The 11,377-nt window shown below is 45.6% G+C and overlaps 2 protein-coding genes across 3 annotated transcripts; one reads left to right on the top strand and one right to left on the bottom strand.

Annotated features, from left to right (window-relative positions):
- The first annotated feature begins 1,224 nt into the window (after positions 1 to 1,224).
- ptgr2 (prostaglandin reductase 2) lies at positions 1,225 to 3,713 on the top strand. Of its 2 annotated transcripts, XM_029140114.3 has the most exons (8): positions 1,230 to 1,499; positions 1,625 to 1,743; positions 1,909 to 2,100; positions 2,193 to 2,363; positions 2,646 to 2,855; positions 2,922 to 3,131; positions 3,221 to 3,260; positions 3,350 to 3,713. In XM_029140114.3, exons 1-8 carry the CDS (start codon positions 1,463 to 1,465, stop codon positions 3,412 to 3,414), a joined length of 1,044 nt encoding a protein of 347 aa, XP_028995947.1. In that variant the 5' UTR covers positions 1,230 to 1,462; the 3' UTR covers positions 3,415 to 3,713. The 2 variants fall into 2 exon arrangements, with proteins under 2 accessions (XP_055361481.1, XP_028995947.1); XM_055505506.1 differs by lacking the exons at positions 2,922 to 3,131; positions 3,221 to 3,260; positions 3,350 to 3,713 and having other exon boundaries at positions 1,225 to 1,499; positions 2,193 to 2,389; positions 2,646 to 2,815.
- tmem62 (transmembrane protein 62) lies at positions 3,642 to 11,116 on the bottom strand. The gene is made up of 14 exons (XM_029140112.3): positions 10,193 to 11,116; positions 9,833 to 10,072; positions 9,344 to 9,455; positions 9,110 to 9,247; positions 8,728 to 8,773; positions 8,327 to 8,468; positions 8,105 to 8,229; positions 7,818 to 7,940; positions 7,574 to 7,729; positions 7,280 to 7,439; positions 6,947 to 7,145; positions 6,703 to 6,798; positions 6,461 to 6,579; positions 3,642 to 5,858 (listed from the first exon to the last, which is right to left on the bottom strand). Exons 1-14 carry the CDS (start codon positions 10,208 to 10,210, stop codon positions 5,538 to 5,540), a joined length of 1,995 nt encoding a protein of 664 aa, XP_028995945.1. The 5' UTR covers positions 10,211 to 11,116; the 3' UTR covers positions 3,642 to 5,537.
- Between the last annotated feature and the right edge of the window lie 261 nt (positions 11,117 to 11,377).

The following is an 11,377-nucleotide window of genomic DNA, read 5'->3' as shown; positions in this document are numbered from 1 at the left end:
ATAATTATTGTTGTTATGCAAAACTCATTTGACAAATGAATAAATAGTCTAGGGCAAATGTCAGCATTCACTGTGGTTTAAATTAAAATCTGGGCAAACTGAATATTTTCTGTCCGTTGCTAGTTACTACACATTAGCACTTCATTATATACTCTGCTATTTATACTCCACTGGATTACAGAGGTAAAAATAGTACTCACCACTACTGACCCCTACTACTAAAATCACTTTGCACACGCAAATGTAAAACAGCGACGTACAATATAACACAGTAGTAAGCACTGTACATTAACCCAATGTGCAGATGATTATATCTGATATGAGTACAACGAGCCTAAAAACGAGGGTAAGTGCAGGACACGTGCTGTTCTGCCTGTGAAGCTACACTGGGGGTCTTCCCCTGGGACTTTCCGGGATTTTGACGTTCGTGAGTGCGAATCTGACAGGCTGGGGTCGATCAGGTCAGCTGAAGCTCACTAACTACATCAACCATGGCTACTGGGCTGCAACAACACATACATTAAGCTAATTACAGTGCAATAACCATAAACAACCTCATGCGCTCTGCACAAACATATGTCCCAGCCGTACTTACATTAATCTCTGTCCCTCCATGGCACACAAACCTTCATTTCCCTTTTCATGTCGGTCACAATCTGCAGCTAAAGTTGGTGGTGAGCTCTCGATCCAGTAATCAAACCATACGCTTGCTTGTTTTTTCTGATCTCCCCGCAACGCGTCACTTCCCAGTTCCACTTGGAAACACTTCGAGCTTTGCTAGCAACGACCGGTACTGCAGCTTATCTCCTCGCGTGCATCATCTTTGATGCTAATCGGGCCTACTGCGATGGCAACGGGAACTGTAGTGCAACTCACAGCTGAATCTGCGCAGTAGATGCGGTGTTGATGAACTGGAGTCATGAAGTGGGATGATGGGGGCGCGTACCGTTTCGCTTTTGGCGTAGCTGCACTTAACGGCTCAGCTGCGCGTAGAAGAAGTAGTGACTGACAAGATAGTAAACGCCCGCTTGTCGCATTCTTTTATACCATGGAAAACATCAGTTCACATATTGATGTTGATGTCCTCCCATTGGGCTTCCACTGTCTTAGTGTTTAGGTACATATGTTTTATATTTATGACACTAAAGCATTACTGTGATTCAAAATGACTGCAAACTGGTATTTAAGCGAAGGCGTATTTTTGTAACAGGGAATCCTCTTGCTTCTTCTCCCTCTCTGTCTCCGTCTACGGCATGCAGGGACGTTAACGCCAATTCACTCACGTAAACGCTACTTAGAAAAAGATTTGTTAATATCTTAGTTAGTTTGCTGCGGACAATATCGCGTTTGTAGGTTTTTAGACGACTTTAAACGCGGAATCTCGTGCACTTAAACGCCTGACAGCTGTTGCCAGGTTTGGCGGTCAAAACAAGCTCTTTAAGTTCAAGGGTAGTTCACGACAATGCAGGTGCAGAGAGTCGTTCTTCACTCACGACCGGGTAGGCGTAATAGCTACTAAAGTATATTTAGATCAGAAAATTGCCCATTTCTCTCGCCTGTGTTTCAACGTGTTACAGTCACGTGGCTAACGTTTACACAAACAAATCTTTATGTTGAAACAAAGGCAAAAACGGGGCGCCAGTTCCTGAAAATTTCCGTGTGGAGGAGGCGACTTTAGCGTCTGACCTGCAGGATGGGGACGTGCTTGTTCGGACGCTCTACCTCTCAGTCGACCCTTACATGGTAATTTGACCAAGAGTATCATAAAGTTATATCACGAAATGCATTGCATGGCTTTGTCAGATGCTTTTGTGTGTTTACACTACATAGCGAGGGAAGGAGCCAAATCGTACCCCTCGAAATGTGACCCTAAATGCATGAAGCATCATCTCCGTGTTTGTGTCACAGCGATGCAGGATGAACGAAGACACCGGCGCTGACTACCTGACTCCGTGGCAGCTGGCCGAGTGTGTGGACGGTGGAGGCGTCGGCGTGGTGGAGTCCAGCCGCTGCAGCACTTTAACTCAAGGAGATGTGGTCACGTCATTTAACTGGCCTTGGCAGACCTGTGCTGTCATGAAAGGAAGTGTTTTACAAAAGGTCGGGCGTGTTATATTTAAATCATATTACAATGAAAGGTAGGTGTGAAACCGAAGCCATCAGGTGTGACAGTGATGTGCGGCCTTTTCCAGGTGGATCCACAGTTGGCTGATGGGCGCCTGTCCTACTTTTTGGGCGCCATTGGTCTGACGGGTCTCACCGCGCTGCTGGGTGTGAGAGAGAAGGGCCACGTCATCAAAGGGGCCAAGCAGACCATGGTGGTGAGCGGAGCGGCCGGGGCCTGTGGCTGCATAGCTGGGCAGGTAAATCCCCCCGAGCTGCCAAAGAAGTACGCATTCTACACATTTACACCCTCAAATACGTTCTAAATTGTTTTTTATGCGTGAAAATGCAAAAATAATGATTTAATAAGTGAAATTAGTAAGAGTAGTGGAGCTGTTGCTTTGCAGAAGCCAAACTCAAAGCAGCAGATAGGATCTAGCTAACCACTGATAGCGACATGAACGCACCGTACAGTAGATCAGGTTGCAGGAAAACCCAGGGTTAGACGTGATTGTATCTCAACATGCTGCTCTCTTCTACAGATTGGCAGGCTCGACGGGTGCGTGAGGGTGGTCGGAATCTGTGGCTCTGAGGCGAAATGCAAAGCTTTGGTGAATGACCTTGGCTTCTCTGCTGCTATCAACTATCGGCAAGAGGACGTCTCCGGACAACTCAAGAAGTGTTGCCCCGATGGCGTGGATGTTTACTTTGACAATGTCGGCGGTGCCATCAGCGATGCCGTAATAGCACAGGTACCAATTTGGTGGTGTGTGTGTGTGTTTCATCTCCTCTCCTCTGATCGTGGATTCCTGCCGCAGATGAACAACAACGGCCACGTGATCCTGTGTGGGCAGATCTCTCAGTACAACAAGGATGTGCCGTATCCGCCGCCGCTAAGCAAGGAGACGCAGGAGAGCCTGCAAAGGAAAAGCATCACCCGAGAGCGATTTACAGTGCTCAGCTACATGAGCAAAGCAGATGCCGCCCTGTGTGAGCTCAGCCAGTGTGTTAAATCAGGCCAAATCAAGGTAAGGAGGAAATGGAGATGGAGAAAATGCGCGTCCTTCGTCTGTCTGCCTGCATCACTGTGGCAATTTCTTTCCCTTCCATTCTGCAGGTTCTGGAAACTGTGGTGAACGGCATTGAAAATTTGGGCGGTATAACATCTTTTAATTCCAGCACCATTTTTTTTATGTTTCACTTGACTAAAGCTGAATATATTCATATATTGTTAAATTTCTTTCAGAGGCATTTTGCTCCATGATGAGAGGCGGCAACATCGGAAAGCAAATTGTAAAAATATCAGAGTGACGACAATCTCCTTTTTTGCTCACAGGCGCCTTGAGGAAATGACCTTCTAGTTGCCTTTCTGTCACTACTGTTAAACTTTATAGACTCTAACTAATTGGATGATGCAAATGAAAAATCAATGTTCCTACACTGAAAAAAATATAATCAATGCCAATGCTGCAGCACTTAGGCTTGGAATAGTTAAGGCCTGTTCCACAGTGATGTGAAGGCAAACACCAAGAATACAGTTTACTATAATGAACACTTTTATTCCACAGCACTAAAAACCATTAACAAAATAAAATTGTGGTTGCTTCCAAGTTTAGTTGTAATGAGAAAAATATGCCAGGTGTAAAATCATCATCTTCATTCATATATTTCAGTGAACATAGGTGAGGATGCAGAGAAGGTGAACAGCGGTGTATCAGTGTTTTCCTTCAGACACGGTGGCAGTAGAGGTGTTGCCTGTTTTTCTGGTTAACAGGCAAAATGGTGAGCAGGGCACAACAGTCACGACGAGATGCGTCAGGAAATGATCTAGGATGATTTTAGTGATTTGTATGAAACAAAAGTTAAAAAAAACTCTTATTCACAGTTTGTAGGCGAAGAAAGGTGAGTTGGGAAGTGATGCTCAGTCACACGTCAAATTCATCCATCACTGCCTCCTCGTGGAGACAGGACAGCTTGTGGGAGGGACAGATCATGGTTAGAGAGCGGAGAGGAGGCCATACATTAGGTCAGTGCTAGATCGACACCCCTGTACAATGGAAAAACGTCTATACAGAGAGGAAGCAAAGGTAATAAATCGTTACCAGCAAAGTGCATGTAACTTAATAGTTTTTAAGGTGTTTTAATAGTAAACCCAACGTCTTGTCACAGTGTGCAATGATTCTGCACTCACATTAAAAAGGGCTTGGAAAAAAAAAGAAGTACCAGACTTAAATTCTGCTGTACCATTGCTTCTATTAAAAGATTTGATAAATGTGGTTTTCATCCAGGCACCTGCTGCTACCGACTAGAAACGATTCGACTAGACAGAAACAGACTTGACATAATAGGATTTAACATTCTGAACAACACAGACACACGAGTTTGACACACATGAACGTAACCTCCAGCGCAGGACACGTTTCTGACCACAGTCACCATGAGGCAGGTAAAAATGCCCTTTTCCAGTACAGAACACACGAGGAAAGAAATAAGTAGTTACACGATACAATCAGAATAAATAAATAAAATCACCAAACTACTGGCTCGTCGTCATCTAAAACACATTCATTTAGTTCTTAGCGTCACACCTCTGGATTGTTTTACTTCACTGAGCTACTGTGGTGCACAAAGTCCTTGTCCTGGACTACTTCTGGGACCAGCCTATTGTTCAAGTGCTCACATTCCTGAGAACAGCTGCTTTCTGTAGTCACGTCCGAAAGAGCGTGAGGACAGTGCTCCGTGTCGTGGCGGAAGCGGGCTTGAAGTGTTCGATATGAGTATTCCAAAGCAAATATTGGTCAACTTTTAATGGCAGTTGTGCACAATGGTAAAAACTGACTTCTTAACCTGATTTGTCATTTCCCTCCTTTAGAAGCGTTGCATTACCTATTGCCCTGTCAGCCACTGGGAAATAGGAAAAGCTCGCTCTATACAAAATGAAGCGTCTTCACGTTGGTTTGGCACGTTACGCCAAAATAGTTATCATGGGAGGAATACAAGTGGTATCTTTCTTGCTCATCCTTTGGCAGTGGTGAAGTGGCCTCGCCTCACCAAAAAAAAAGTGCTAAAGCTTAAATAAATGGGTCACCTTAAACCAAAGCAGAATACACCGTATACTGTCAACTGCAACATACTTTGCCTCAGACTAGTGGACACTGAGCTCAAAAGAGGCTTTTTAACCCATTATGTAATGAGGATGTTTCTTTACACTGTACACATTAGTATGAATATGGCCCGAAATGTTTTCACAGGTGCTTCACAATAACATGCATATAGTAAACAATACTACCTATAAACAGGAGTGAGTGGGTGATGTACTGTGAAGTGGCGTCGGAAGAAAAAAGGGAACCAAACGAAGGGAATGCCATGGAGGAGATAAAGACATATCTGAGTCACGCTCCAGGGAACTTGGTGGTAGCACAGTGCAATTACTGTCAAGAGGGAGACACGCTCTTGCTGTTGTCGCGAATGAGAGGCACGGGGCCTGTCCAGGCGCGGTAGACCAAAAGCAGACCGAGCCCCAACGCCCACGTGCGGACAGGAGACAGGATGAAGGCCATGGGGCCGTAGGTCTCCAGCAGAAAGTAGCAGGAGTGGACCTGCCAAGTGAGCAGCAGCAGCATCAAGACGTGGACCGCCAGAGTTCGCCAGCGGCAGCCCGGCCGCAGGAAGTGGGATCGGAAGGTGTTGCCGCGGCAACGGTGGTGGAGGCTCCAGCAGAGGTAAGAGGTTAGGGGCATGTTGAAGAACAGCAGCTGGAGAGGGGTTCAGTTAAATGTGATTAGTGCAGTTCTGGACGGCAAAGATGATTAGTTGGACATGTTACAAACTAATTCATTTATGTACAAAATGTGGTTCGCGACCTGTCTGACTTGTGATCATGGGGAGGGAGGGATTTAATTTAGGACCCAGTGGGAGTCCTCACACTTACAGTAGGGTAGTGACCACTGCAGTAAACAATTACAGCTGCATTAGAGGTGGGGCTCATGAAGCTTTAAACTATGATTAATTGATTTCATTGAGAATCTACAAAAAATGAAGTAAAAGGATCAGTTAAAGGCAGACGAAACAAGTGGGAAGAAACATGGAGTTAACAGCTGTAGTAGAATGTGTGTCATTTGCATATTTAGCTTAAGAGTAAATATTGAAATATTTTTCATATAATTTTATCTGCAAATAATATTAAAGATTATTATTAAATGGCCCGCTAGTTATTGTCTCAAGTAATTGGTCTGTAAAATGAATGAATAACACTAAAGCTTTCTTTGCTTTTCAAATGAAACACAGCAACGTCTGAGTAGAGATTTTTGGAGACAATTAGCTGTTTAATTGTGTTAATTCAAAGCAGTTTTCTTACTTGGAGCACTCCAACAACGTAAGTGAGGCTGCCTTCCAGGAAGTGTCCGTCGATGAACACCCCAAAGGCAAAGCAGGCTCCACTATGGCCGTCTATCAGTTCTCCTATAAACCACGGGCCTGTAGGGAGAGAAAGGAAAGCAGTACAGCTCAGTATCATTAGTTATGTTCAAACATACTCTGGGCTGCAACAGTAATTATAACACGTTTAGACCCAGTTAAAAAGCAAAGCAGGTCACCCACCTAAGGCTGTGCACAGGTTGAACAGCAGCAGAGAGTAGTAGAAGGTGTCCACTTTACTCACAAGATGAAGCGACATACATGCTTGAGAGGGCAATCCTGTAGATATGGAAAAGATAAAATGCATGATCAGTCTAAGCCATGAATCAACAGTGCTCCCATCAAATCAAACGTACAAAAAGCCTCTTGTTTCAATACAGCTACACTGCAACGTAGTGACAGAAATGCATTTGCAGCCACAGCTCACCTCTGCCAACAGGAACACGCAGGAAGCGGAAGGCCAGCAGCACGCCAATATTCAGCAGAGTGGTGAAAATGAAGGCCACGCGGCCCAGGATGTAGTGGTCTGTCAGGAGGATGAAGGACTGCACAAACCCAAAGCTGGGAGTCAGCTTGTCCTCCAGAGTGAAGTGCTGCTCCCGGACTGTGGACCTGCCTGCGGAGTCCTGTATCAAGAATTCGCAAGCATTTAAAAGCATCATTATTTCACTCAGGCGAACTACAATAATGAACAAAAGAGCTGTGAAATGCCTGAAAGTGTTAGAATACTTCAGGCAGAAGACCAACAAACTGCACTGACCTCCACTTTCACTCTGATTGTGTGCAGTCCAGTGAGGTAGAGAGATGAATCCCATCGCAGAACATACAGAGGACCTCCAGCGGAGTGACCTTTTCCCAACGGCTCGCCATCAACGCTAACATGCACTGCAGTGATTGGAGCCTCTGAGAAGGCCAAGACCCTATTAAGGAGGAAGACAAGACATGTAGTACTGTTAATGTGATCAGGGCAACGTTGTCACACAGTGGTAAACGTTTACCCAGAACCCATTAGTTATTAGACATATCATCAGGTTTATATTCGGCAAACACAAACCTGATGTGGGTTGATTTCTGCATCCGGCCCAACGGCTCAACTCCAGGCTGCTGGTACTGCGCGTCCTTGGGGTTGGTGATGAGCACGGCGGGCCACTGCTGAAACTTCAGGTCAGAGAAGCTCAGCAGATCGTGGTCAAAGGCCAGAACCCTGTACCTGCAGAACGACGCGACAGGACAGCACTGAACAGCTGTGCGCATTTACACGTGGGGCTGGAGAGGAAGTGAGTGGTTATGTCGCACACCTGCGGTTGTCCATCCAGTCACCCAGCTCCAGCTCCAGGGTGCCTTGGGGATGGCGGCTGTGAAGGACGGGCATCAGGCCACCCAGCGTGTGCAGGTGGCCACACAGATATGCAACTGCAGACCTGAACGCAGACAGAACAGACAAAATTGTCCTGATGTCAGCGACCACTGAAATAATCCCGGAAAAGCAGAAAGAGGAAGCCACATCACATGCCAGCAGCAAGTAAAGACAGCAGACACTGATTGAATAATGAACATTTAGTGACACTAGTTAAACATTTCTCACCTCATTAGGTCCCGAAGGCCTGGAAAAGGGGAAACGACAGTGGAGGTTGTATAGTGGCCAAACCAGATCGACTGGTTGCTCTTTAGACTCTCTGCCCTGAACGTGTCCAGCAGGTCCATCTGAGTCTGTGGCACACAAGACATCCTAGTTGTTCTTTTCTTCTTTTATAGATTCAAAAACTGAACTGCGGCACATTGAGCCTCTAATAGTGACCAGCCTTACTTGGTTGAGGATACCAAAGAAGTTATACGGCCTCTTGGGTCCTGGAGTCAGGGTGGCATCAACACAGACAAAGGAGTAGTTTCCAAAGGGAGTTTTGTGGACATAGTGGAAAGAACCTACTTTCCGATTAGCTGAGTATTTGCTTAAAGACAACAGAGAAGAGGCAACATGAGCAAAAAGACACTGTAGACTAACTGAGGGATGGGGCCAGCAGCTAGTCCTAATAGAGACATTGGATGATTTAATGCAGTTTAAATAAATAAATTAGCCGGGCCTGCAGGAGACAGACTGTCTCGCAGCGGAATAATGTCAATGTCACATATCGCCTTCACACTGGAAGCTGGACTGCAGTAGCAGGATCAGGCGTTTACTGTGGTGTTGGTGGATGGGTTAATACTGACCTGTAATAATTGTTGACGCTGTCCAACGACATAATATTGAAGGCATCTGTAAAAAGAAATGAAATTATGAGGGGATATTTCTAACGGATCGGATTTACTTTTACGTTCAAGGCCGAACCTCCTATTACTGACTGAGCCACAGATGCAATAACCAGCTTTTTTTTTTGGACATTTACTATCAAAAAATGTCTTGTTTCACGTCTAAGAGCCTGCGATTGAATAAGAGACAGTAGAACAGTGTGGAGGAGGTACAGTAGGAAGACTTCCTGCGTGCGCCACAGTTAATGGATTCTTCTGAAAAGCCTAGGAGCACTTTCATTTTTCACTTAGGCTGGTGAGTTACGAGGGGACGTCGAGTTAACGAAGCGCTGTGGTTAATCACCGTGATTTCCACGGATGTCTATCCAGCGCGTGCGCTCCATCACGCGCGACTTCTTCAGGATGTTGTGGTACGCCTGCCACTCCACCTCGTGCTGGAGCGAGCCCACTTTGCTCTCCGTTTTGGCGTCCGTCAGGTCCCCTGTGCAGCGGGAAGAGGGGCGCGTGAGAGGCATTTCCTGGGACGCTGACACGAGGGCCTCACCCGCGTAATTGTGTGAAGGTGTAATGAGCGTACCTGTTGCCAGCACCAGGGCCGGCTTGATCACGTCGATGGTGTCGGTGCAGAATCGCTCAAAGTCCGGCGAGCGCCGCGGGTCGTGAAACCGGCTGATGTGAATGTCGGACACCTTGGATCAGTTCAACAAAACAGACGCGGGCGTAAGGAACAGGGTTACTGATTGCAAAAACTGGTCTTGGACCCTGATGTGTCACCTTTTCTCCACAGCGGCCAGTGAGCGGTTCAGCATAAAAGGTGCCAAGTCTGACTCCAACTTATTATGTTGCTGAACCACGTTTTCACCTGACAATAACACACCCCTGTGGTCAGTGACCCCTTTCAGTCAATCAATTCAGAGGGTTCAGAGGGTGAACCACCATAGATATCTCCCTAAAACAACACTACATGAACCACTGGTAGAACCCCTGGTTGAGCTTTGACACCGTCTTTTCATCTCATTCTAAATGACTTACATGTCCAAATGGGTAACGCCGATTAATAGCTCACCTGTATAAACCAGAATATGTTGTTCAGTTCCCCGCCGGGGAACGGCGGAGAAGCGCTCTTCGGTTCATCCCCTTCTCCGACAGCCCCGCGCTGAAGGCTCCGCTTTGGGTGCCAAGCCGTGTCATAGCCTTCCAGCACCCAGGAGGTGATGCACGCCAGGGCCAGTCCGAGGATTACCAGAGCACCGAAGAGCTTCAGCATCCTCCTGAGGTGGCGAGAGAGGGGGCTAGCTGCCGCCGTCTGTCCCGGACAGAAAAAAGGCTAGCTACTGATGAAACAGCTAAGGGCACGACTCACACTGACATTAACTACGGATATGGTGGACTACTCAGCTACATGACTATGGGCTAGGACTCAGACCGTTTCTGTCGCTGCCATCGCGGCCACGGCAGTAGCATCGGACTGTCTGGTTCATTCACGGATCCGCTCAGAACAGGCGGAAGAGGCAGCACCGTGGGTAAGCTAGCGGCTAGCTAGCGGCTAGCTATCGGATACCAACACAGCGGCCGGTTGGGAAGGGAGACGTCACCGTCAGATGCGTGGAGACAGAGCTCCCACTCTGACGCTGTTTCCGAGTGTCGCAATGGGCCGCAAGTCTCCTGCGTCTGATGTCGCGAGAAATTTCAAGAATAACGAAAGAGCCAGTACGACGAAGGGTTTGATTTATTTTTCAGATTTTTTTTAAATAACATTGGAGTTGTTTTGGCTCTCTATTATATTTTACACAATAGTTGAACCCATAACGATTAGAGAAAAACTATCATGTATATATACATACATGATACGATATTAGCTTTATGCCGCCCCTCAGTGGCCGTAATAGGTATGTATGTATGTATGTATGTATGTATGTATGTATGTATGTATGTATGTATGTATGTATGTATGTATGTATGTATGTATGTATCTACGTATCTATTTATTTATTTATTCATTCCTTCATTCATTTGGCTGCGTTCCAAACAAAACACACTCTATTCTCAGGCCCTATAGAGGTGAACATTTTATAAAACTGAGTAAAATGTCATATTTTCACTGAACAAAATGTAAATCTTATATATGATAAATGTTAAAGCTGTAAAACAATAAAAATAGGTCGAAGCATTATTTTGGTGTCGGAGTAGAGAAGCGCTGCGACTTCCTGCGTTGCCAGGTTTGTATGTCAACAAGGAGTGCAACATTAGCTCATAGTAAGCAGAGCATGACGAGCTATTTCTAAGCAACTCCATGTGGAAAGCGCAGTCCGTGATAACATCACATTAAACTACATTTCCTAGTCATTAATATAGGTAGAACGATTAAAGGAAATACAAAAGTATGTTGATTAAATAATCAGTAAATGTTGATTGTCAATATAACTATAATCCACTAATAAATTGGATTAATTACATGACACTTTATAAGGTCTGTGGTTTACAACAGAGTAATTAATTCATATAAGTGTAAATATAGCCTGTATAAAATAATAACAAGACTGAATAAATGTATTCGCCAAATTATAGGGAAATTGTCCAATCTGGCAACACAGCGAGACCGCGAACGAGC

This window comes from Betta splendens, chromosome 22 (genome assembly GCF_900634795.4).
Source record: "Betta splendens chromosome 22, fBetSpl5.4, whole genome shotgun sequence".
NCBI lineage: Eukaryota > Metazoa > Chordata > Actinopteri > Anabantiformes > Osphronemidae > Betta > Betta splendens.
Note: the sequence above shows the minus strand (reverse complement) of the source record. Positions and strands in the feature narration are given on the sequence as shown.

Excerpts from the sequence above, each read along its gene's own strand:
- ptgr2 (XM_029140114.3), top strand. The coding sequence starts at position 1,463 with ATGCAGGTGCAGAGAGTCGTTCTTCACTCACGACCGG. Across the intron at positions 1,500-1,624 it reads CGTTCTTCACTCACGACCGG|GCAAAAACGGGGCGCCAGTT; the intron begins GTAGGCGTAATA and ends GTTGAAACAAAG. Across the intron at positions 1,744-1,908 it reads TCTCAGTCGACCCTTACATG|CGATGCAGGATGAACGAAGA; the intron begins GTAATTTGACCA and ends TTTGTGTCACAG.
- tmem62 (XM_029140112.3), bottom strand. Across the intron at positions 8,774-9,109 it reads AGACATCCGTGGAAATCACG|ATGCCTTCAATATTATGTCG; the intron begins GTGATTAACCAC and ends TTCTTTTTACAG. Across the intron at positions 8,469-8,727 it reads AGCGTCAACAATTATTACAG|CAAATACTCAGCTAATCGGA; the intron begins GTCAGTATTAAC and ends GTTGTCTTTAAG.